This window comes from Amphiprion ocellaris, chromosome 11, assembly GCF_022539595.1.
Source record: "Amphiprion ocellaris isolate individual 3 ecotype Okinawa chromosome 11, ASM2253959v1, whole genome shotgun sequence".
In the NCBI taxonomy this organism is placed as follows: domain Eukaryota; kingdom Metazoa; phylum Chordata; class Actinopteri; family Pomacentridae; genus Amphiprion; species Amphiprion ocellaris.
In genome coordinates, this window is record NC_072776.1 from 6,636,549 (window position 1) to 6,662,592 (window position 26,044).

The window sequence follows — 26,044 nt, forward strand, 5'->3', positions numbered from 1 at the left end:
TCTCTCGTGATGCCCCTGTATTTCTTCTTGTGCCCCCCGTGTGGACTAGCGGCTTGGTGTTTGGGACGACACAAAAGCTCAGATGCCACCCTCATCATCAGCCAGCTCCTGTTAATGTTCACGAGAAGGACTGCTCATCTCTGCATCCTCACCTAATATTTATCTACTGACTTTGAGGAAGACCTGGGACAGATAAGGACCTGCTCAGAAGCAACTTTAACCCCCAAGAAGAACAAAAAGGTAAGCCAGGTATCTACAACTCTTACTCAGGTGAAAACTTTCAAATTAAAGGATGCAGACATTCTGGTAAATCCTAATAAAACTACAATGAAAGAGTGCAAGCAAACAGCGATGGACTCTCTGAGGGAGATCAATGATACCTTGAAGAGCAGGGATGATGGAGAGGGAGGCCTGTTGTGTGTTAGAGTCCCTGTTCTCTCCTGCAGGTACAGCTGTCAACCCACTCGCTCTCATTCTTTCCATCTCGCTCTGTCTTTCTCTCTCTTTTCTTCCCCCTATAACTCTCATCGGAGACAAATATTGTCAAACAAAGCGCAGCACAATGGGGACCTTAAAACATAGAGCCACCGGCAATGTGGACACGCAGAATGAAGACTTTGACTAATCGTTGTCTCGGCGTCGTCTCATGCCCTAAAGGCTGTGAAATTCTGTTTTAAAAATGGTATTAAAAATCCCCCGCAGTTTCTTGTTACTACAGAGATGTGATAAAAAATATATTGGTTAGTTGTTTGTAGGTAGAAGTTGCTCAAAAACACTCGAAACGGTAAAAAGACGCACATTTGTTAAAACTAGACGTCTCAACAGCGAAGAATTATTCATATTACTCAGGTAAAAGTATCAATATAACTGCATAAACACACTCAGTTTGCAATTCTACTTCAGTAAAAGTCCAGAAACAGTTGTAGGAAAAGTGTAGAAAAGTAAAAATGCCTCACACACACTAAGCAGAAAAATTTAATTTACATGCCTCTGAAACTCAACAGACATTTACTGTTGTAGCTGGATGTTATGGAATAAATTATGTTTTATAAAGTGCTCTGTATAATCTTTTAACATCTGAATCTAAAAAGAACTCATTATAGATATTATAACAAATACATGGAGTACAGTTAAGAAGTTAAAATTTAAATACCACCAGTGTGTTTCAGTAAATCATGCCACTGTTAGGATTTACAACTTAATGGGATTCTAGGCTCGATATTGTGGAGTTAATGATGGTTCCTTGCCTAAATATCTATCCACAAAGAAATCTGTTACACACATATGTAGATAAGATAACATCCAGTTTTTCAACCTGACTCTCTCTGAGTGTTTTTGTTTGACATTACAGATACAGCTCTAATACATCAGCATTGAAACTCTGCCAGCATCGTTAGACTAGTTAGAATCCAAACTCCCTGCACCGCCATAAAAAACACCATATATCAGTGCAATAAAATAAAACATCCTAAATAGTACATGAGATTTGTGTAAATGTGTCTCGCAGCAAAAGATTACAGGCTCATTAAACCAAAAATGGCATCCTTTTCCAAGGGTGAATGCATATCACTGTTTATGAATATTGTATCCAACACTACAAAGATAACAGCCAAAATAAAAACATGGGGTGGGGGGAAACATGCCAAACATCTCATCTGTCATCCCCTCCCAGAAATAGCAGCTTCCCAGGAATTTCAATCGAGGGAGTTTGTTAGTGAGAATTGTCCTCCCTGAAACACCTTGCAGCTGTTTGTCCTGACGGTTCCAGTGCAATGCCATATGCAGCTAAACAATAGATCATAACAGGGCTGCGGGTCTGTGTACAGTTGTGGGCAGTTGAAGAGCCAGACAGCCATGTAAGGTAGCAGGCAGCTCATCGGGACGCTGGCTTCTGCTGGTGTGACTGATATATGGCAGCCTGGATCCACGCTGGCCTGTACAGGGTGGCAACAGGTGACTCACATGACTGGGAAACATTGTCCCACCTCATCCCGCGTCAGATCCACATTGTAGGTCAAAATATCCTCAGCTTAACCCCGCAGCAAGCCAGTATAGCTAAAGTTAAACATGCTCATCCTTGATTATAATCCTGGCACTCGTGGGAGAGATGCTCACGCCACCCCTGCGGTCACGGCGACCAAACAGCTGCTGCAGGCCTGGGATCGACTCGCCACACGTGTTAAAGTTCAACTTCAAGGCCATGCTTCAAATATAACTCTGGAACTTTGACAAATAAATGGATGAATGAAAATAAGTGAGCCTAATTTCTCTCCCCACTAAACCCCCACAGTAACTACATAAAATTACTAGCATTAGTCACTGAGAATCACTGAGCTGAATAACCGTAGCCTGGCTGTGTTTGGCATCCTCTGTGCAGTTGTTGGTTTCTGTTTCTACTGATGAAACTTTGTATACGTTTGAGTGGTTGCAGTTTCACTGAAACATCGATGAGGTGCCACAACGCTGCACCTGCAAGACTAACTATTGCTGAAAAAGCTTTATTCAGTCACAGAGTCTGATTTTCAGCTTCAGATAATAGAGCTGTAACATCTCAAAAGGGGATGAAATCATTTTGCTCCGGGTTGGTCTGAGGTATAAAAACTTTAATTGTGTGCTGTAGTTGCAGGATTTAAATGAGGGAACACATGTGAAATAGTTTAAAGGCATTAACATGATTAGATTTAGATTTATGTACTGTATCAGAACTTTTTTCCCCTCTCCCATTAATCATCTGATTATATATTCTGTAAATAAAACTGTATATAAAGTACTTGCAACAGCTACAAGATTAACATGCTGCTTATACACTAATGACTCAGTAATATAATGATGTCATACATAATTATATATTACTCATCGGGACCAAATCAATACTTTTACTGGAATAAAAATCTAAATTGCTCTGCTAATACTTATCTCCTTTTGCTTAGGTAGGATTTTTCATGTAGGACTTTGTCTTGTAATGAAACATTTTTACATTGTTGAAGTGCTACTTTTTTTTAACTGGCAGTTTTACTTTTGTCATCAGGCTTTATATTGCATTATTGGCAATGGAAAACCAAAAAAAAAAACACTCCATATAAATGATCTAGAAATGACTCAGGAATTACAGTTGCTATTGTTATCAAGACACAACAATGAAATGACCTTAAATGCAACAAATAGTCTAAATAAATGAGATTTTGCTGATGTGGCCGTTCAGTAAAAAGGTGCTCTACACTAGTATCTCATCGTAATATTTTTAAAACCAGACGTGGGACCTGCCTAAATTATTCCCTGCAGAATATGTCAAATAGTACAGATTCATTTCAATAGAATAAATGAGTTTCCTGACTGTGTGTTATTCTCTAATTAGAGAGATACATTTGTTTGTCAGGTTATGTGATTTTTAAAGCAGCATGCTGAGCTCTACTTCATCCCCAGCAAAGCCTCTCAGACTTACATAATAACACAACGGTACTTAATGCACAATGCAGTGTAAATACTTTTTCCTCCACTGATGTTCGTCTAAACATGCCCCGTTAAAGGGAAGTTGGCCAAGAAGATGGATACCTCACCGACTAATTGCCTGTGTGTTTATGAGGACAGCGCAGAGCAGGTAGAGTATCCTGGTCCTTGAAGAGGATCCGGAGTCTGTCAAACAGGGTTTAGTGCTGAAAGCTGCAGATGGCTGAAGGAATGTTTAAATCAACCCTGCCCCCTGTTGTTACTGGTCTGGGATACACTACAGCCTGAGGGGAACCGTCCAGTCCTGATGAGAAAAAGATTTTAAACTCATCAGTTGGGCTTTTAATCTGTTCTGAGAACTGAAAACTATGACTGAGAAAATGTGTTTGGTCTCCATTGTTCTATGACACGAATAAAAATGATACTCAGTAATTGTGCTCATTTGCTCCATGTGCCACTGCATAGCAATACAAACAGAACTTGATAGTCCAATAAAATTTCTGTCAGGTTTTTCCAGCCTTGGGGCCTCGCCACAGCCCGTGCTGATTCTCATACCAGCGACACTGCCCTCTAAGGCAACACAGCGGAGTGTCCAACAAACCGGAGGATTTATTGTTGTGTTGCAGTGCAGAGGAAACACACAGCATTTTTCCTGCAGCCAGTCACAGCGGCAGCCATCACTTCGTGGGGATGCGGTTTATTAGCTGCTCCTTCTCTCTTCAACTCTGTGAGCTGACTGGCTGCTGTCCAAACCAGCTCAGTGTCTGCACATGCACATCTGACTGGAAAGTTCAACGCAGCTGTGTAGAGAGAGTCCAGTTTGAGTTGACCTTAAGGTGGCTAAAAGACGTCATTCTTGGCTGTAGATCACACAGAGTTTACTTTCTTTCTTAGCTTATCATAATATCTTGCCAACATCTATCATAGACTTTGCTTCTAAGAAACTAACCAACTCTTTGCGCAGAACGCTCACATAGAAACTGACTCAGAGGTCATCATTCCTGCCCCTTTGATCAACGTCATAGAGGAATAAGTCAGAACTTCATAATGTCCCATTTGCGCAGTTTGCCATTCTGAATACTTTATAAGCAGATTGCGCATTACTTCTCTATTACTCTGCCACTGAGATTATAAACAGATGTGACAGTCATGATGGTCTACAGGCAAACCAGACTGCTCAACAAAAGGCACGGTGTGTCACAGTAAATCCCTGCTTATTGCCAACAGCGCAGGTATGATAGACAACCAGTGGCGGCAGAAGGTACTTTTACAGCACAGAAGTTCACTGAAGTAACTTAGCGCTAACCTCTGTCCCTCTTCATCCCACTCTTTTTAATACCTTGTTCCCTTTGTCCTCCGGAAATCATATTGTTTGAAATTGCTTCCTCTGAGAGCAGGAAAAGGTAGTCGAGGGAAGGAGACAGAGACTAAGACCGCTGCCTTTCCCACTCAATCTGAATTGTACATTGTCTATTTATCCCAGAGATGGAAAATTTCCATTCTCACTACAGCATATTAATACTAGCTTGCATGTTTTATTTATTGTATGTGCCCGTGACTAATGGAATGTAAGTGCATTAACTTGAATACAGTAATGTACCCGAGAATAGTGTAGAAGTAATGAGAATTTCTGTTGTACAAAACCCTCTTCTCCATTTGAGAGACAAATATTGGACTTTTTTTCAATAACAGGCAGTGGAAGTTCTTAGTTCTTAGACAAGGATATTCCAAAAGTGTGGCACAGTGATTATCACTGTCGCCTCACAGCAACAAGTAGGTTTGAACTTGCTTAAAGAATCCTGAATCAAAGCCTATTGGAGAATTCTTTGATGCTAAAGATTGCAGTCGTATACAGATGTCCCATCCATCCCCCTCAAAAACACCAAAATCTGCTTCAAAACAGCCAAACTGAGATGCATGTGGAGCAATCTGGATGTAAACATGGTGTAGTGAAACTGATGTGTGGGGTAAAAGTGTTTTTTAAACCTTACGATCCTGGACATGCACTTTTTATATTCCAGTGACAATCAAAACATCAGATATACCTCTCTGCCCATTTATTTACAGAGGAGATGGTCTAGTGAGCCTGAAATAACCAGGAGCCAGGAGTGTTAACGAGATGGCTGCACCTAGATGGTGGCGAAACTTGCCTATCAGTCCTTTCCGCAGTCCAAAGACAAACTTGGCAATTTATAACTGGCCTTATGCAACAGAGGTCCTGTCCCTTCCCCAAAAAACCTAATTGCGCTGTTGCACTGGTGCAAGCACAATGTGGTGAAACCCTGCGCAGGGCTTTGTCTTTGGAGCCTAAAGTAACTGCCCAGTGGCCATAACCAAGATGGTTTTCTTGTCAAGACATGCAAACATAAATGCTTTGCCACAGTCCACAGACATGCATCATACTAACTGGAAACTCAAAGTGCCCTCAGGTGTGAGTGTGAGCGAGCACGGTTGACTGTCTCATTGTGTTAGCTCTGTGATGGGCCGGCAACTTGCCCATAACGTGTCCTGCCTCTTGCCCAATGTCAGCTTGGATTTGACCCCCTACAGTATAAAGCGGGCACAACTGATAGAAAAAATCTACTTTTAAAATGATTTGTTCACTACTTTGGTTAAGACTAAATCGTAACAGCTGCCAGATGGAATCCATAAAATTTTGTAAAGACATTCATGCTCTCCAGAGGAGGAACCCTAGTGACTTTGGTGATCCCCAGACTTTCCCTGGAGCTGGTGCAGATTTAGAAAGAAATGTCGCCGTCTAACTATATCATCATGAGTTCCCATAAACTTTGACACATCCAGCTACATACCCCTTAGACTGAATCATAATACTTTGGTGGATGCCTTGAATTTGTGTTTAGTCCTATCATCAGCTCAACACTTTCACCCTCATAATATTTTATTTTATGTACAAATACCTACAAAATTAATCATACTGCTATTTGCATCACCAGTACTTTGTACTTACTGCTCATCGGCAACTGTAGATGCTAAACATTTGACACATTATGTTAGAATTTTTATTTGTATGTTAGCAAACTAACTTTAGAATTTGGCAGCCTTGCTTTAGACTTATTTATAGACTAAACTACCCAACTACTGATGGATCTGAATGCCACTGCATTACAGGAAAGATCAGTATAAATCTGACACCTGAGTGAAAAATGCCATTTAAAAAATTGTTTACCAGTCCAAAAACCAATACTAAATGAAGACATTGTTTTACAAAAAATATTGTTGTTTACCATTTAGATATCTTTAACCCTCGTGTCATCCTGCGGGTCAAAACTGACCCGTTTTAAAGTTTGAAAATGTGGGGAAAAAAACATTTTCACAGTGAAATTTCTGATGTCCACTTTTTCAACATTTTTGGGAAATCTTTGAACATTTTTTGGAGGGAAAAAAGAATGTTAAAAATGTTTCTTAAGAACGTTCACTAAAAAATCAACCAAAATCCAGCGAATTTCGCTGGATTTTGGTTGATTTTTATGTGAATGTTCTTAAAGAAAATATGAGAAGTTTTACTGATATATATTTAATCACTTTAGATATTTTTAGGATTTTTTTTTTTTTTTTAAAGATTTTTATTCATTTTTTGAAAATATTTTCTTGCCAAATTTGGGGGATTTTTTAAAAATATAACTTTTAAAGGAAACTTTTAAGGAATTATTGGAATTTTCTTCCTGAAGGTTTTGCAAATTTTCAGAAATTTGGGGAATTTTTTTGCTGAATTTTTGGATTTTTTCAGACAAGGAAACAATATTTTTTGGTGCCCGTAAATGAGGACAACAGGAGGGTTAATGACTCCAATTTGTACTCATGATACCGATGCGAACCAGTAAGAGACTGTCACAGAGGTTAACTTTGAGTTAGTCCAGAAGGAGGTGTATTGTTATCGAGGTCTGCACAGGTGAGGAAAGCCTGTTGTCAGTATCAGCTGATAAGAGCACGGCTGTTTTAATGTGCAACCTCCTGCCATTGTGCTGGCTGGACTCTCACTCCCTTCCTCCAGCTCTCAGCCTGTTTATGATTTACTTCCAGTAAAGATCATCAGCTTTGTCCGTGCAGGGCTTTGAGCCAGCCGCCCGGACCCAAGTTCCACCAGCTGGTCTCTAAGTTTAGGAAGTATTAGTTGTATGCTGGAAAACAAGCAAGTTTTCCTATGTTATGCTATACATTGGGGCACCAGCCTTGGGCGTGGATAGAGGTTGGTTGTTTCCTCTCCAAAATGTTGTCATGGGGGTGTTCTGTTTCCTGCCTCTTCATGCTTTAGAGAACACACTGATCTGATTTTCCATCATATTGCCATATATATACCTCATGGAGACAGTGAGGGAGGGGGAGAGACAGACAGATGGTCATGGTCATTTAAACCATCTCTCTCTCACACATAACCAGTGTCAGCCAGCCAGTTCAAAGCCCTGCTCACTGGACTAAACACTTACTCACTATGGAAGCAACCACTCATGGATTACATTCAGGAGCAGATGAGAGGTGGTAAGAGACAACATCAATTCCCTGTTTGGCTTTTGCCACTCTTTGAGATCGTAGTGATTATACTGTATATTATCTTCCTACCACTAAAGTAACTATTTGGCTTAAGATGGCTTTGGAGGAATGTATACATTTTCAACAACCTTTCCAAGTAGGGCAGTAACTTTAAAATGAGTGTTGGAAAAACCTGTCAAACTGTTACTTTTAGCCATTTTTCTTTACGCTCTAACTCATCTGACTTTGATCTCTAATTGCTTAGTGAAAGCTGGAAGTTGCCATATGTACATATACAGCATGTGGAAGCTGGAGGTCACCGCCTGATGGAGTTTGATGGGTTTTCTTAACCTCTCAATGACGGGGGTCATTTATGGCACCCATAAAGCTGTCTGGTGAGCTGCCTTATAGGGTCATTCTCAGCTGAGACTCGCCAGCCTGTCGCTGCCATGTTTGGGTCTCACCCAGACTCTCACTAATGCTTGAGTCAAGACATGAAAGCGTTCACACACTTCCAGCGGAGAGATGAAGAAATCTGATTGATGCCTCCAGGATTGAGATTGCAATCTGTAGGAGGGTTTCATCATCCCATGAGGACGGTGGACATCAAAGCTGCTGCTCTGTCGCTGTGAGTGAAGTCTGCTGGTGATGTGCCACAGGCGAAATGGAGACTGTGCAGCTCAGGCCAGGTCACAGCATTAAAAAGGACAAAGCCTCCTAGCGTTGCCTTGCCCATTTGGTGGCCTGTTTCTCTTTCTGTCGGTCTCTCATACATAATTTGGAATAGACCACGAGGCAGTCTAAACACAAGTAATAGAATATGGAATGATATTTCTTCAAACAACCTTATTATTTACTTGTACATGACTCTCGAACTTCCTCTCCTGCTCTTTCTCGGCCTCCCTCATGGGAAAATAGTTGTTCTCATGCCATAGTATCCAAGCCTCAAGCAATTCACAGGCAGAGCAGCTATTTTTATGCATATGTTGCCACACATACACCCAGGTCATTCCATGAGGCAGGAATGTAGATGATCAACAGCAGTGTGACTGATTATTTGTGTTTCTCTTTTTCCCCTTTCTCTCCTGCTCTGTCCCTCCTCCATCTCAGTGACTTCACCTTTCCACCTCTGCTGCATCATCTTTGCACCTTCCCCACCTTCCCTCCCCAGTCTTTGTGTCTCAGGTCTGCGTTTGGACTCTGAGCAGTGATGGGGGACTGGAGTCTCCTGGGGAATTTCCTAGAGGAAGTCCAGGAACACTCCACCTCGGTTGGGAAGGTCTGGCTCACCATCCTCTTCATCTTTCGCATCCTGGTGCTGGGCACAGCGGCCGAGTCGTCCTGGGGTGACGAGCAGAGCGATTTCCTGTGTGACACTCAGCAGCCCGGTTGCACCAACGTTTGTTATGACAGCGCCTTCCCCATCGCCCACATCCGCTACTGGGTGCTGCAGATCGTTTTTGTGTCCACGCCGTCTCTCATCTACATGGGCCACGCCATGCATACGGTGCGCAGGGAGGAGAAGCGGAGGAGGAGGGAGCAGGAGGAGAGGGAGGAAAGAGGGGAAGGTGAGGGAGACCTGGAGGGGGAGAAGGAGTATCTCCAGCAGAAGGAGACCGGAAAGATGGTGGGATCTGATGGGACTGGCCGTGTTCGCTTAAAAGGTGCCCTACTGCAGACTTACGTCCTGAGCATCTTGATCCGTACCGTGATGGAGGTGACTTTCATAGTGGTGCAGTATCTCATCTATGGTGTGTTCCTCAAGGCGTTGTACCTCTGCAAGTCCTGGCCCTGTCCCAACCCCGTTAACTGCTACATGTCTCGGCCCACAGAGAAGAATGTCTTCATCATCTTCATGCTGGTGGTGGCTGGTGTATCTCTACTGCTGTCTGTCTTGGAGCTCTACCACCTGGGCTGGAAGAGCATAAGGCACTGTGTACGCAAAAAGGTGATGCAGAGGAAGAACCACAGAGCCGTGACGGTGGCCGTGACTGCAGCTTTGGAGTGCAACAGCCCGCCTCGACCCTCCGCCTCCTGCACCCCGCCTCCCGATTTCAACCAGTGCCTGACAACCCCGAGCCCCATGAACCCCATGTCCTCCATGGCCTCGCATCCATTCAACACTAGAATGGCGCTGCAGCAGAACTCGGTCAACCTGGCCACCGAGCGCCATCACAGCTGTGACAACCTGGAGGACGAGGAGGACTTTCTGAGGATGAGATATGAGCAGGCGGCCTCCGAGCTGCCCAACAGCTGCTCCCCGCTGCCGCTGCTGCAGTCCGGCTACATGAAGGACAAACGGCGCCTCAGCAGAACCAGTGGCTCCAGTAGCCGGGCACGCCAAGATGACCTGGCAGTGTAGAGTCACTGAGAGAGGCTGACGGGGAGGAGAGGAGGAAGGGCTGGACCTTCAGCACCAAAGAGAAAGGATGGAATGATGAGAGTGTAAAGAGACACATGTGAGCCAGAGATTTATATCAGAATGAAAGGGTGGGATCATGAGCACTGGTGAACTATGCAAACTGTGGCTCTGAGGCCAGACTCTTGGCTGTAGAAGATGGACTCATTCATGAGAGAAACTGAGGTCTGCGATTGGACCACGTAAACTTTACATGTATGAGCTTTTTGAGCAGATAATCTGTCCCAGAGCTCAAAAAACTGAAAAAAAAACAACAACTGCAAAACAAGGAGAATAATGAAAACAGGGTAACGGCCGGGACTATTGCACATTATATGTTAAACCCAAAACAAGAGAAGGAAGTAATGAGATGCATCGTGTGTTTGTTGTGAGATGGCTTAATGAATCATTTTAATACAAAGCAAAACGTCACACATATCTCATCTATTCAGTTCATTACAGATTAGCCTATGATTTTAGACAACACAGCCAGCACTATTTGCCCAACTGCAAAAATAAAGAAATAAAATTAAAGTGGCAATAAATAAAAACAAGGAACTGTGAAGTTGTCCGTGCATTTGCAGTGAATTAAGCCAAAGTGCCTTATCAAGTGTGAGAGATATCAGTTTCCTAAAAACATGTTTTTCCTGTTCTTTTGAAAAGCCAGATAAATAAATGATAAATGTTGTAGCTTTAAATCAAGCCACTTGCTGGTTTGCTAATCTAATTGCACTATGCCAGCGGGTCAACAAAGATTAAACTGTATCTCAAGAATAATAACATTCTTAAAGTGTGTGAGCAAAACTGTGTCCATTAGTCATATATTTGACAGGAGCCTTTGCGTGCAGACGTGATGAGAGAATGTAGCCTGTTTTAGGAATATTTTTTGAGAGCAAAAAGAAAAAGAAACTTGGATGTAGGTTATGAGCAGATTCAGCCACTAGGTGGCAACAATGCACTTGCATTTTTCCGTCTCTCTCCTGGAGCCGTTGTGTAAATAGGGAATTTGTTCCTATGTAATGTGTTTAAGTTGATGTCTTTGAATGTATTTTATTTTCATATCCAGTGTCTAGTTCTTCCCATATGCAGAATAATTGTACATGTTGTTTATAGCCACAGCTGTGAATTTCCATCCTTTCAAATGGAGGTTTAAAGTTCAACTATACATATGTATTCATAGCAAACATTCATTTTAAAAACTGAATTTTTGCTCAGCCAGCTGTACTTTCACTGCCTTTTTTGGTTCCTTCACACAGACTGTTATGCAATAAATGTCATCCCTGACCCATAGCCAATAAATGAATCATGACCTGTACAGTCTGCTCTGTTGTTCTGGAAGTGTGTGATTAATTCAGTGCTTTAAATCTTTTGCCATTCTTTGATTTTTCTGCTGCATCAACATACAGACACCAGCATGCTTCGTATCTGAATCACGTGGCAAATGCAAAAATGTTTTTAAAATGAAAGCATAAGAGAAAATCAGAAGAGATGGCAGCAGACTGATGAAGAATGCTTTTTTAAACCGTGCAGAATCCCATCACCACTTGCATTTTTCAGTCTGTTGTCACCAGAGAGGACCTGTAGGAGACAGATTGAGGAAGATGAGCAATATTTACACAAACAAAGACTGTCTCGCTGTCGCTGCCAGGAAGCTGAGCGCTGGTATCCAGCTTGATCTGTCACGAGCTGAAAAGCTGGAACTGAACTGGAAACTACAGAGGATGCTTCTTTTCTATTTTTCTTGTTGTTTCTTGTTGTTTTTGTGGAAATAATTAATCTCTGCAAAGTTCTTTATAGATTATGTTACACAGGAGACAGTGTTTTGAGTTAGAGCATTATAGTCAAGAGGATAAGTGCATATTGCTGTTCAATAAAATGTTTTATTTCCTCTGTAAAATACTTATGGATTAACTTACTGTAATATTTTAAGTTCTGTGCGTTCTTGTGATTGTCTATTGTCCTTATTATTTAAAAATGCAACCAATGTGTGTATTCAAAATGGTTTTCAGATGTATATTTAAGTCAATCAAGTCATCTGTTTTATGCAATATTTTATAAACCTTTTTTGAGTTGTATTTAACTTGATGGACACCCTCAGATTAGCATAAAAAATTTGAAGAATTTTCAGTCAGGAAGAACAAGTCATATCTTTTACTCGAGTGAATGTAGGAAAACTAGTACAGAATTAAAAGTACTCATTATGCAGAATGTCAGCTTTCATTGTTACTGGATTATTACTGCTAATTCATTATTATGTAAGCAGCATTTCAATTCTGTTATATTATTTTCTAGTTAATTGGCACTTCACAGAGCAATTACAACAAAATGCAGTGGAAAAAGAAGAACAAAAGAAGATGCTGTTTCTAGAAACTAGTCACCCTCAACCAAAGTTGAGTAAAATACAGTAAATTCACCTAAAAATTAGTATGTAATTTGCTATTTCTGTATCTGTTACTGTCATAAATCTAACTAGACTGCATGATTATTCATTACAGTGAACAATTACATTTTTGGTTAATCTATTTTCTTTCTTTTCTTCTTCTCCTGCATAATGTGTCAGAAATAGAAAAAAAAATCTAAACTTTAATTTTTCACAGAACAAAGCTGGGTCTTCAAGATGCTTGTTTTATCTGGCAAGTAGTCCAAACCCCAAAGATATTTCATTTATAATGAGGTTTAATCTATTTTATTTAAAACCTCAGAGAGCACACTGAGAGACAACCCACATTTTCAGTGGTGGCGAGGTGCATAGAACTAATACACACTTAAAATTACATAGCAATAAAATAAGAATACACAGCTAAATTAGATAAGAACTAAATTTAACAATGCTAAAAAAAAAATGTGTAGGAACTGACAATGAGAACAATAATAAAATGGGAGCAATGAGAAAGTGAACAATGAAACAAAACAATCAATGAAAGCAGTAATTATTTCTTGAAATGTTATTGCTTGGGTCACCTAAAGTTTTACTGAAACATATTCCAAGTAGCATAGTAACAAAAATCAGACCTTCCTAATACTATTAATCAGATAAAAGTAGTAAATCGTCAGTATAAGGCCACTGAGTGGTTGTTCAGTTTCCCCTAGATATACAGTCAGGTGCAGAAATATTTGAACAATAACACAGTTTTCAGCATTTCAGTACACCGCCACAATGGATTTGAAATGAAGCAATCAAGATGTGCTTTAAGTGCAGACGTTCAGCTTTAATTTGAGGGTATTTACATCCAAATCTGGTCAACGGCGTAGGGACTACAACACATTTTCTATGTCCCTTCCACCTTTTCAAAGTACCAAAAGTAATTTGACAACTGACCGTTCAGCCGTTCCATGGTCAGATGTCTGTTTTTCCCTCATTATTTCATTTACAAGGAGCAGATAAAAGGTCTTGAGTTCATTACAAGTGTGGTATTTACGTTTGGAATCTGGTGAGGTCAAAGAGCTGTCAGTATCAGTGAAGCAAGCCATCATTAGGCTGAAAAATCCAAACAAACCCATCAGAGAGATCGCAGAAACATTAAGCATGGAAAGACTCAACTGTTTGGTACATTCTTAAAAATAAAGAACACACTGGTGAACTCAACAATGCCAAAAGACCCAAAAGACCACGGAAAATAATTGTGGTAGATGACAAAAGAATCCTTTCTCTGGTCAAGAAAAAAAACGATACTTCACCAGAGTGAATACAGACGGTTTTCCACAAGCTGTAAACCATCAGTGAGCCTCAAAAACCGGAAGGCCAGATTAGATTTTCCCAAAAAACATGCAAAGAGCCTGTGTAGTTCTGGAACAACCCCCTATGGACAGATGAGACAAAGATCAACTGTACCAGAATGATGGGAAGAGAAGAGTCTGGAGAAGGGAAGGAACTGCTCAAGATCTAACTCATACCAGCTCATCAGTGAAGCATGGTGGTGGTAGTATCATGGTGTAGGCATGTATGGCTGCCAGTGGACCTGGTTCTCATATTTGTTGATGATGCGACTGCTGACAAAAGCAGCAGGATGAATTCTGAAGTGTTTTGAGCAATATTTGAAGTATTTGAGCTCATATTCAGCCAAATGCTTCAGAACTCATTGAACAGTGCTTCACGGTACAGATGGACAATAACCCAAAGCAACCAAAGAGTTTTTAAGGCAAAGAAGTGGAATGCTCTGCAATGGCTAAGACCTGAATCCAACTGAGCTGCGTTTCACTTGCTGAAGACAAAACTGAAGGAAAAATGCCCCAAGAACAACCAGGAAGTGAAGACAGCAGCAGTAGAGGCCTGGCAGAGCAGCACCAGGAATGAAACCCAGCGTCTGGTGATGTCTGTGAGTTCCAGACTTCAAGCTGTCGATGACTGCAAAGGATTTGTAACCAAATAGTAAAAGTGACAATTTGATTTATGACTATGTTAGTTTGTCCAATTACTTTTGGTCTCTTAAAAAGGTGGAGGGCACAAATAAAAAGTGTTGTAATCTCGGCCCCGTTGACCTGATTTGGATGTAAATACCCTCACATTAAAGCTGAAAGTCTGCACTTAAAGCACATCTTGATTATTTCATTTCAAATCCACTGTGGTTGTGTACAGAGCCCAAATGCTAAAAATTGTGTCAATGTCCAAATATTAATGACTGTAGGTCTGTGCACTCCTTGCTGCATCGGACTGCATACAACACTGCTCCATTTGTGTTTGAGTAATTTATTCCTAGTGTGAGTCAGTTTTATTGGGCCTGAAGTGCACCATGATGTTGTGTTTGGACAAAATCCTCTTGGGAAGTTCTTTAGACACATCAGTTACATATGGGAGGACTTTCTCAGCCTGGTTCTGAGGTTCTGACAACCCTCATCTTATGTTCCAGTGGGTGGTGGTAGTCCAACAGTAGTTATTGATCTGTGTGTTCATTTTCCTACTTCCAGCTTCTGTCCACTGAAATCTGCACGATAAAGTCCAAAAAAATGGAGTTTATTTTCCCTGACATCTTCTATTGTAAACTTCATGTTGCCATCCACTGAGTTCATATGTTCTGTGAAGACTTTTACCTCTTTGGCTTTGATTTCGACCCAAGTTTGGTCCACATATCTGAACCAGGGATTGGGTGTGGTTCCCTTGAAAGAGCTCAGAGCATTGACTTCCACTTTCTCCACCTAAAACTGTATCATACTGTATATACCCATACTGCATATCTTGCATACTATATGCACTGCTAAGACTGTTTAAACTGGTAATACTGCTCATACTTTATGTACCTTAGCATATTCTTGCCTCCCTTAGAGCTATTCACTTAGACATTTTACATTACCATGCACTTTTACTGCTTCTTTTGCACTTCTGGTTCGATGCCAAACTGCACGTCATTGTTTTAGAACTTGTACTCTGTGCAGCGACCATAAAGTTAAATCTAATCTTATCTAATCTAATCATGTAGGGATTGGAGACAATGGGTGGCATTGGAAAACCTAAGGCACACCCGTGCTTCTGTCGCTAAAAAACCCTCATTGTGTTTAAAAATGTGGTCGTAAGGCAGAGGACCAGTAGCTCACATACATGGCCAACAGTAAACAACAGAATTTCACCTTTTTTATCTTTAAAAAGCAAAAAGAGAAGTCAAATTGCCTTCTATGGAAAGTCATATGATTACTTTGACCTAAATGACTGAGAAACTGTAGTAGAGCCTCACATTTAATCAGTATCAGATATACTTTATTGATCCCAAAGGCGAAATTGCTTATGTTACAGCTCCCTCTCAAGTCTTAGAAATTTATGCAGTAGAAAAAATATATAGCATAAACACAAGTAGAAAATATGTCCTAAAAATATAAACATAAGCAGAAAAGTAGAAGTATAAAGTGTAAAAATGTGCATTGTTCTAAGAAAAATCAAATGTAAGTATAAAGTGTAATAAACAGTAATGGAGTTGTTTGTATTGTACAGAGAAGTACTTACTTTTTCTTTTCTTTTTTTGTTGATATTCCTGCATAACCATAATCAGCTTTAACGGCCAAGCATTTACAGGACATACAAGGAATATGGTTTCGGCTGTTGTTGTCACCCTAGGAATAAGGAAACAGAATAATAATTTAAAAAAGAAACTATAGAAAGAAGAAGAGACTTTTTTTTTAAAAAAATAGCAGTAATAAAAAATAAATATAAAACAATATACACAGATGTTTACAAGTTAGAAAGGAATATATAAACACAGTAGTGCAAAATGATGATTGCGATGATACAGTGCAAAAAGCAGAGAATAATGTTCTTAGTGCAAAAAGTAATGTACATATCCATTGGTATATTGTATATTTTACAGGTGTGGAGGAATGATTCGGCTGTATAATAATAATAATAATATGATAATAGATAGCATAATAATATAATACAGTAATTATTATATAATTATATAGTAATATATGATTAACTGGTCAGTCAAGAAATTGTACTTGAGTTCTAAACTTTTTTATATATATTGGGCCACAGATATGAAGATACAGTTCTGTGCTGTACAGGGCAGCAGCACACTTTTATTAATCTCCTCCACCGCAAATCCTTAACAGAAGAAGAAAAGCAGCAGCAAAGGTAATGACTGCTGGGTAACGTAGTTCACATCTTCACCTAGCGTACGAGTACTGCTATAGTAAACTGGCACCTGGCTGCCTACGTTTCCCGGCATGCCCTTTGGCTTGAACTGGTGGCAAGAGTTGCCTAATGACAAGTGAATTTATCGGCAACTAAACGCTGCGTTTTCTATCGACGGCTTCATTTTGTGGTTTGTTTTAAAAGTAGGTATTGACAGTTGGGGTTGAAGGTTTCTTCTTCCTGTCAGCTCGGTTTGCTGGTTTGACGGTTACGGCTAAGGTCACACCATGTCATCTCGTTGTGTTGCAACGAGCTAGTTTTGAAAGTGTTAACGGCGGGTGTGGCTTCACTATTGTGTTCTTTGCGTGCTTCTGTTTAGCAGCTAACTTCGGTTATCCGAAGTCTAAACAGTCTTTATCTTAACGTATTGAGCAGCTCAATGTCAGGACGAGGTTATACGAGCTTTATTAAATATTTAATTAAGGGAAACGTTACGCCCCCGGTGCTCGTTGCACCACAAAGTCCTACATTTGGACGTCTTACTGGTTAGCCCCTCAGGTGTCTGACTTATTTATTAGGACTGATATCATAACCAGAGTTTTGAGGATTTACTTGAAGATCAATCTGACTTACCTGCTTCCCCCAAGCTGTTAAAGTTAGCGTCATCGTAAGCATCCGTCACATCTCTGGACCTGACAGGAAGTTTAATTTGATCAGTTTAGCAGGTTGGTACGTAATAAACACTGCAGCTTATAACGAATAGTCGACTAGCTTTTTTTTTTCTTCAAATTTAATAATTTTGGTTTTTTTATTTTTAATTTTTGTTGCTTTAATAATGAAACTTTTGTTAGTTTTTTGATGAAGATTTGTGATTCTTTGTTTATAACTTAATTTGCAAAGGAATCTGCAGATAATTCTTTACTAATTAACTAATTAATCACTGGTGTTACTGTGGCAAAGTGTCAAGAACTGGCCAGCCTTTCAACATGTGAACATTCTGCTGTTTTACAGGTTTTTATTGTGACAACAAAATAAATATTTGTGTTAATTTCGAGTTTTGGAGACACGAATTGTGACCGATCACATGAGGTTTAACAAAAAATAAAAATGAATGAACTGATTGATGGAAAAAATAGAGGAAGACTTGTTAGGCAGACAGAGTGTTTAATACCACTGGAAATGTTACTATTCTTCTGCATTATATCATTGAAAAGTCATTTTTTGGGGGGGAGTTTGTACTCAGCAGGTAGAGCTATGAGGCTTTGTGATGTTTTTCCTCTGTAAATACATTTATTGAGTAGGCAATCTGCAGATAATCAATAACTATGTCATCAGTTGCCGCCCTAGATGACAGAATTAGTGAACTGACAGAAATTTAACTTATCTCTCAGTATTTTCTAACATTTAATTGAACAAAAAATGAAGAATTATTGATAGTAGAGTTACTCATTTATTCCTGTCTAACTACAGATATAAGAGGAGCCATTAATGTCTTCTTAACGTTAACCTTAACAAATGGGTTGTTTGTTTTGTGCACAGCGCAGCCATGAGGAGTCTATGGGGCAAAGCTTTCATATTAGGTTCAGTGTCCACAGCTTTCGGCTCGATGCTGTGGTCACAACAGAAGACTGAACCGGATCAGGTTGCCTCCAGTTGCCCTTCTTCTGACACAGACCCCAGCTCCCCCTATGAGTTAAAACTGGTCCAAGTCTTGTTCCGACACGGCGCTCGAACGCCGCTGAGGTCGATACCTGATGTGGTGGAGGTAAAAGTCAACAGTTCACGTCTTCATAAGTGTCATGCAGTGTCTGTAAATAATAACTCCTTACCTGTTTGTCTCACCGAAGGCCCAGTGGGTGCCAACGCTCTTGGATCCGCCACCACACACCCACATCAACTATGTAGTGACAGATCTCCACGGTGGCCCCAGACCTCCAGCTTCTGTAGAAGACAGCTATCGGACAAACTTGCTGACCGTGAGTAGGTGTGCTTTTTGGTGCTGAATGCAATCAGACAGGAAAAGAGTTATAGGCCTTTTGGTAAGATGCTAAATATACACATGTGAACAACAAAGGTCATTGTCATGTTTTATTGTGTTGCAGAAGAATTTTAAATGTTAAAATGAAGCCAGATATCTTCAAATTGATGCAAACACGTTACAGATGAAGACAGCGGTCCTTCATACAGCAGACATTTAGAGAAATCATTGTGTAATTAGTAACATAATGCTGCTATTCCTCAGGTATGCCTGTACTGGCAGTGGGCAATCTTGCATAGTTGCCATAGCTACTTCAACTCTTACTGAGACAGTAATGAAATAGAGGCATCACTATTGTTGTTTTGTTTCCCTTGCTATGACAAGTTAATGTCTGCTGTGATGAAGGCCTGTTGTTTTATGCGTCGTAGAGTCGCCTGTGTGCAATGGAGGTGTCTGATTTTGTGCTTTTTATAGACTGTAGATGTGAGGCACCCTGTGGATTCCCAAAGTACCTCGCCCTCATACAGATTCATCAATTTTGTTAGAATTTCTCCCTCTAGTGGCTAAAAGGAGCCATTGCAGATATCACTAAACTGGATTCATTCATCTCCCCTCTTGTAATGCTGCTGAACTGTATGTTGAGCTTCCCAGTGAGACATTGTGTCCTGTTTGCCAGCCACTGTGTCCGTGAAAATGTTACTTTCCTGTGCTGAGTTAGCTGCTTTGCTAAAGAGGTTTAACTGCGCAGGATTTAGCTTAGAATGCTAAATCCCACAATATGGACTGCAGCCATGCTTGTGCCACATTCAGCCTGGATTCCTGCATGTGATCACAGGTGTGTGTGTCTCTGTCGGCAACATCTGTGAACATAACTTAATCCCGTTTCTTGCACTTGGCAGGGTGGCACGTACCCCGGTCAGCTGACCACAGTGGGCATGCAGCAGCTGTATGAGCTGGGCAAGAGGCTAAGGAGGAGATACATCGAGGAGAGTAATTTCCTAAACACCACATTTAGTCCAGCTGAGGTCTAGTAAGTGCCTCACATCATTGCAGGTAGCAAGAATGAAAAACTTTTCTCTAGTTTACGGGCTTGATAGATTGGGTTTCTGAGGATATCAGGTTAAATGTTTGTTATTTTAAAGCTGGCTGTCTTCCATGACCTATTTTTTCCATTTTTAGTGTGCGCTCCACTAACATTGTGAGGACCATTGAATCTGCCAAGTGCCTGATAGCAGGGCTCTTCCAGCAAAAACAAAAAGGTAGAGCAGAGGTGTACATGTACAGCATGCTATTTTTCCTATTCTCTTATCTCATTTATTTTTGCAATTTTCTTTGTGTTTGAAGAAATCGTCCCTATAGTAACATCGGAGGCAGAATCCGAAATCCTGTATCCAAATTATCACGGATGCAAGCTGCTCAAAACCCTTGGCGGGTATGTGGAGTGTATTTTCATACCAGGCAGAGTCACATCCAGCTTAAACCATCCCATGCACCCAAAACTGGAATCTTGAATAATGTGTTGTGCAAAATTATAAGCATGGTTGAGATGCCTTTGACAGGTTGTCATGGTGTATCTGTGTTTTACGGCTGACACTGTGTGTTCTTTGCAGCCACCGCTGGGCAGAGTCGGCCACTCTGCCAGACATTGCAGCAGACCTGCAGAGCATCCAGAGCGCATTGGGGATCGCTGCTCACCAGCGCGTCGACTTCATCCTCATTAGGGATGACATGGTTGCCAGAGAGGTGACACCACCGCATCGTGATTCATGTGACTTTTTGTTAGGTCTCACCACAAGCTATCAGAATACATATGATTATTATAAAGACTTGTCCTGGCCCGGAGCTGCAACCTAGCAAGCTGCTACTTATGTAAGATGAAGCTTTGGAGCAGAATTCATCAAGTGTCTCAAGATTTTAACAAGTTAAGACTTAAGAGATCCGGCATGAGTTTAGGGATTGGCAGTATTTATTCATGTGGCGTAATTAGAAGGTATTTTCAAGTAGATGTCAAATCTAAAGACTTTTGATTCTGTCAGTGGAAGTGAGACTGAAGATCACATTTGATCATAGGAGTAATATCAGACTTCGGAGACATTTCTTTTAATTGTAGATGTTCAAATAAAATTTTACAGTATGAATGTGCTCGCTGGGAACCACTACAAGATCTAAGGAAGAAAGAAGGGGTTTCTTAAGTGGAGCTGTCTTAATGATTTACCTCATCACTGAAACCCTACCTTATAATCTCATTAGTTCACACCTCATTCATACAAATACAAAACAGCCCTATTGTACTTAAACAGAAAAAACTTGAAGCAACTGGTAGTTATAATACTGACACTCCCATATGCCTCATAATGTAGTGATTCCATTTCTGGACAATAGTGAGCAGAAGCTTCTATCATGTTTCCTTTTGAGATCTGTGCTGTGTGTCATTTCTAATTCTGTCACACTTCATATTAACAGACCCACGGCCTGCCCTGCCCACCAGCACTGGACACCTGGAGGAATAAAGTGGAACAGAGAGCTGTGGACATGATCTGCCACGTTTTTGAACCCAGCAATAGGTTAGATTACACAAAATCACCAGAAAAGCGGCTTTTTGATTCAGTGTCTATACAGATACTTTTCTAACCTCTGTTTCTTGTGCTGTGTGTGTGTGGCAGAGAGAACTTGCAGCTGTCTGTAGGACCCATCCTGCATACCCTAGTAGACAACATTGAGGCAAAACTACAGGGCACCTTATCCGAGCCAAACAGGTCGGGCGCCTTAGCATGGGCACACCCATTTCTTACGCAGACTTTGCCGTATTCGACTTTTAAATTGCTCACTGTTGGAATGCTCTTTCGAACAGGAGGCTGTTCTTGTACTCTGTACACGACACCACTCTGATTCCCTGTCTGATGGCTCTGGGGATTTTTGACATGAGATGGCCACCGTATGCCGCCGATATCACTGTGGAACTGCACCAAAAGAAGCAGACCAATGAAACCTTCGTTAAAGTGTCATACACAGGCCAGGTAATGGTGAGAAAGTGAAACAGTGCAATGTTTAGTAAATACGTGAGTGCATTTTTTCCACACCAAATTGCTTTCTTTCTGTAGGATCAACTTCTACCAGGGTGCAGTGGAGTCTACTGCCCCCTACAGGAGTTCAAACAGGTCGTTTCAGCCTACTCACTCAGCTCCGAACTCTACCAGTCAATTTGTGACAGCACAGGAGGCTTGACTGAACCATGAACCCTCAACAAACCATCAAGTGAACACAGTGCTACCCATGAGATTACACTCTGACAGTAAACACACATCATGTTTTTTCTGACGTCCTCACGTCGCACTTCATCCAGCCAGCAGAATTCATTATACCTCAATGTTGGACTACACTCAAGTTCAGCCACTTAAGTTTTCATCAGATGTTTAATTTCATGATCCGTCATCTTCCTGTAACCATGGCAGCCACGGCAAATTTAGGTAAATTAATAGCAAAGGTACAGCAATAAAGTATATGCGCAGAGTGATTTTGCTTTATAGTGTATGCCTGATAACAAATACTTGGTGCATAGGGGTGCATTTGCATGCAACACTTCCATTCTGTGTGGCTTATTTATTAAAGCTAAAGTTAAGTTTTTCTTATTGTCCACAACCCAGACAAAAACACATCACAAGTACCATTTTATTTTTAAGAAATTATCTCTTAAAGCAGGTAGATGCCAGATTAGGCACTCAAACAGGAATAAATGTAGCTGTTGGGGACTATTTTCAGCTGCGGACTAATACAACTTTTTGTGAGTTCAGTTGTGGGTGCTACAGGACAATGTATGGTATGTGTGATTGTGTTAAAAGAAATGCCTGTTCATTTTAATCAATGGACATGTCACTCAGTGAAATGGTGTGGCTTCTGTACTTGTTTTTAATAATTTTTAAATACGGATGGAGATCTGTGGTACCAAAGAAAACATACTATATCAGGCAAACACAGAAGACATTGGAGACTATATTTTTAACATTTGTAATATTTTTGAGACTTTGTGCCAAGACAAACAGAATACTATCTCCTTTTTTTTCCATTGCTGCAGCTCAATCTCTATGAAATATGGAGATTTTAGAGACTTGACAATGTGACCTCAACACCTGTACCTGATTGCTGATGCAGTTACTCTACCACGTTGGTTGAGCTCACAACCGTATCTTTCATATTCACTCATCTCATTACTCAGGGGACTACTATAGCTTGTAATGAATCTGATGTTTATTAACAAAGGTGTGCAGAAAGTGGATTGTTTTATTATGTGAATGTAAAGATTTGGTTTGCATTGGTCAGACATAAATACAGATTTTAATTAAGTCTGTTTTGCCTTTGGCTCACATCTCGGAATGATCTCTGCACCGTTACCCACCAGCAAAATAAAACTCCCAAACACAAGTCAGAAAAGCACAACTAGTTTCAAAGCATTGGAGTGCATCAATATGCTTGCATCTAATGTGTGGTGTCCTCTTGAAAATAGTTCTAAGTAGTTCCTGATATGTAAACTCGTCATTGCCACTTCTTAGTATGACTTGCTCTCCGTGTCCTAGTTGAATGTTGGTAAGCTGGTTTGACATGTAGAATGACAAAGACACCACCTGGTCCACATAACTACATGTGAATAGTCAAAACCCACGTGGGCACATGCATGCACACACACTCCATAGACAACATGTATATACCAAAACAATATCTTTTATTTGTAGTCCATCACCACAGCCCTGGTAGGCTATTCTGCACCAAAGCCAATGGAGAAACACATGACAAGCTTATACAATAGAGAAAAGAGAGGAAGTCAACTGGATGGTAAGCAGTACGTGTTTACATTTGTGTGTCTCACTCTGGACACCACACCTGCCTTACTAAATTTTTACCAGATCTACCTAGCTCTAGTTCTATAATACCTGGCATACCTGCTGTGGCATTCAGCCACTCCTGTCCCATTCTGCTGACCATCGGGGGGATTATTGCTGTGGGAATGATAATTACCCAGAGTCAACAAGAGAGTCAAAACAAAACAGAAACACAACAGGAACAAGAAGAACACACATAGCACATCTGGGTATTAGCAATATTATTCACGCTGGCGGAAGTCGAGTCCTGAAAGTTTTGGAGCACAAAGTCAAATGTCATCCACAACTTGAAATGGACTGGAGATTATCATAGTGCTGCAAAGCTGCCAGGATCCTCACACTTAATGTGTTGCCCTCAATGGTAAAAATAGAGAAAGAAGACGCTTTCTGCAGATGGTCCATGTTTGTGCTTTTTTAATAATACTATTATCTTAATGAGGTCATTGTTTGGTTTGTTATACACTGGAGTTACAAAGGAAATTTAAAATAGACTAAAATTTGAATAGCCCACCAATGGTAAACAGTACAGTATTTTAGGGGGCATTCCTCCCCCAATGAAAGTTGGGTAAGAGGAGTTGAGAGGTCACTGATAGAATGCCTATACATACAGACACATACATACATACCACACAAACATACAATCTGTCAAGCACTCAGACGCACTCTCACGTATATACTGTACAGAAACAGTCAAAACAATGGAGCGAGAGACAAGATGGATTTCCACTAAAGTCTTCACAAAGCACAAATTCTTCTTCCTTTCTCTTGTTCCATACCACTTTTGTGACAAATTTGTTTTTTAAATTTGAAAAAAGTAGACATATACTGTAGCATCTCCACGCTGACTTAGTTAGGTTGATTCCTCTTTGATGTCAAAGTCATCTTTATAGTCAGATAATCAAAAAACACGAACAGTTTTGCGAAATTGATGCACAACAATCCCATACATTCTGAAGTTCATGAGTCAAAATTAAATGTTCTTGTGGCAAAGTACTCCAATCCAGGCCTGTCCGAGTCTCCATTGGAATAGTTCCCACAGGACATTACTAGGTGAATGGTTAGCTCCATTCTGTTCATTTTCTGGGTACATCCTCTTTCTCATATTATACCTCCTTTACATGGGTCCATCAGGTTTCTGAATACTCACCACACTCCCATAATCTTTACTCCATCCTTGTGTATTGTCCGAGAACATTCTAGATACAAGGTTTCTGTTGGATTAGAACATTCCAGGGCCCGGACTGAACCCCATGTCCATGTCACGTGGCCTCATCTGACCCCCCATCATCATTGTCTGCTGTGGGGGGCCACCCATGCCCTGCAGTGACATCATCATGTTAGGTGAGCCGCCAGGGCCTGGGTGGGCCATTTGTCTCCCCTGCATCATCCCTCCTGGACCCCCAGGGGACATCATCCGGTGCTGGGGGCCCATCATGCCTTGGCCCATGAATCCTGGTGGCCGCATTGAATTGTGGCCAGGGTTGCCCATTGGTATGTCTTGGGGACCCATTCCCCCACCAGGTCCCCCTGACATCCCCCCCATCCCCTGCATTGGCATCCCCATCCTTGGTGGACCTTCACCCATCATGCCCTGCATAGGAAAGCCAGAGGGATGTGGTGGCTTTCCCCCAGGGTTGTCTCCTCCACCTCGGGGGAAATAAGACAGAGTTTGGCTGGGCTTCTCTGATGGGATTATCCGGGACAGGTCAAACTCAGGAATGCCAGAAGCTCCCGGCCGCATCACCTCATGAAGGTCTGCATCACTGAATCCACCTTGCATGTTGTTGAATTCCGGGCCGCCAGGAGTGTTGGGCTTGCACATACCCCCATCACCCCCTCCTCCGTGAGGCATGTTCCCCATTCGTCCTCCCATAGGTCCTCCCTCTCCCTGGAAGCCCATTGGATGGCCAGGGAAACCTTGGGGACCAGGACCATTGTGCGGAGAGAAAGGACCCTGCTGGGAAGGGGACTGGGTGAGAGGATATCCCTGACTTCGGTGAGGGTAACCCATCCGTCCCTGGGGCATCATTTGAGGGTTTGCCATACCAGGGTCTTGGGGATTTGGTGGTATCATCATGCCATGAGGCATCATGCCTGGGCCCATATTAGGGGCATTGGGAGAGGGCATTTGTGGGGGCATGCCATGGGAGAGAGGCTGGGATCCCATTGGATTCATACCCAGAGGGCTGAGGGCAGGCATGGGTCCGGCGTTTCCAGGCCCCATCATACGCGGATTGCCTTGGTGATTCATTGCCATACCTGTAAGCCAGAAAGAAGTGATTATATATTCAGTATGAGCA

The 26,044-nt window shown here is 41.3% G+C and overlaps 3 protein-coding genes and 1 long non-coding RNA gene across 10 annotated transcripts in view; 2 read left to right on the forward strand and 2 right to left on the reverse strand.

The window, feature by feature from the left end:
• gja5a (gap junction protein, alpha 5a) lies at window positions 1-11,648 on the forward strand. 2 transcript variants are annotated; one of them, XM_035955349.2, is made up of 2 exons: window positions 1-240; window positions 9,046-11,648. In XM_035955349.2, exon 2 carries the CDS (start codon window positions 9,146-9,148, stop codon window positions 10,295-10,297), a length of 1,152 nt encoding a protein of 383 aa, XP_035811242.1. In that variant the 5' UTR covers window positions 1-240; window positions 9,046-9,145; the 3' UTR covers window positions 10,298-11,648. The 2 variants fall into 2 exon arrangements, with proteins under 2 accessions (XP_035811242.1, XP_035811243.1); XM_035955350.2 differs by lacking the exon at window positions 1-240 and adding an exon at window positions 7,182-7,944.
• Window positions 10,558-17,648, reverse strand: LOC129350011 (uncharacterized). The gene is made up of 3 exons (XR_008603206.1): window positions 17,526-17,648; window positions 16,266-16,372; window positions 10,558-11,911 (listed from the first exon to the last, which is right to left on the reverse strand). It is a non-coding gene; the product is annotated as an uncharacterized LOC129350011 (long non-coding RNA).
• On the forward strand, window positions 16,956-23,211 carry acp6 (acid phosphatase 6, lysophosphatidic). Of its 3 annotated transcripts, none has more exons than XM_023285952.3 (11): window positions 16,956-17,095; window positions 18,432-18,657; window positions 18,740-18,868; window positions 19,770-19,900; window positions 20,050-20,129; window positions 20,215-20,302; window positions 20,481-20,613; window positions 21,334-21,434; window positions 21,534-21,626; window positions 21,722-21,887; window positions 21,972-23,211. In XM_023285952.3, exons 2-11 carry the CDS (start codon window positions 18,439-18,441, stop codon window positions 22,104-22,106), a joined length of 1,275 nt encoding a protein of 424 aa, XP_023141720.2. In that variant the 5' UTR covers window positions 16,956-17,095; window positions 18,432-18,438; the 3' UTR covers window positions 22,107-23,211. The 3 variants fall into 3 exon arrangements, with proteins under 3 accessions (XP_023141720.2, XP_035811241.2, XP_023141721.2); XM_035955348.2 differs by having other exon boundaries at window positions 16,976-17,095; window positions 18,437-18,657; XM_023285953.3 differs by lacking the exon at window positions 16,956-17,095 and adding an exon at window positions 17,159-17,617.
• Window positions 23,212-23,568: 357 nt separating this feature from the next.
• Window positions 23,569-26,044, reverse strand: part of bcl9 (BCL9 transcription coactivator) — a 28,413-nt gene continuing 25,937 nt past the window's right edge. For all 4 annotated transcript variants that reach the window (XM_023285931.3, XM_023285930.3, XM_023285936.3 and 1 more), the window contains exon 10: window positions 23,569-26,003. In XM_023285931.3, the coding sequence (XP_023141699.1) occupies window positions 24,964-26,003 (1,040 nt within the window). In that variant the 3' untranslated portion in view covers window positions 23,569-24,963. The remainder of the gene's footprint in view (window positions 26,004-26,044) is intronic.

Coding starts and splice junctions, on each gene's coding strand:
- gja5a (XM_035955349.2), top strand. CDS start 9,146: ATGGGGGACTGGAGTCTCCTGGGGAATTTCCTAGAGGAAGTCCAGGAA.
- acp6 (XM_023285952.3), top strand. CDS start 18,439: ATGAGGAGTCTATGGGGCAAAGCTTTCATATTAGGTTCAGTGTCCACA. Junction 18,658..18,739: donor CGATACCTGATGTGGTGGAG/GTAAAAGTCAAC, acceptor GTCTCACCGAAG/GCCCAGTGGGTGCCAACGCT. Junction 20,303..20,480: donor CTGCTCAAAACCCTTGGCGG/GTATGTGGAGTG, acceptor TGTTCTTTGCAG/CCACCGCTGGGCAGAGTCGG.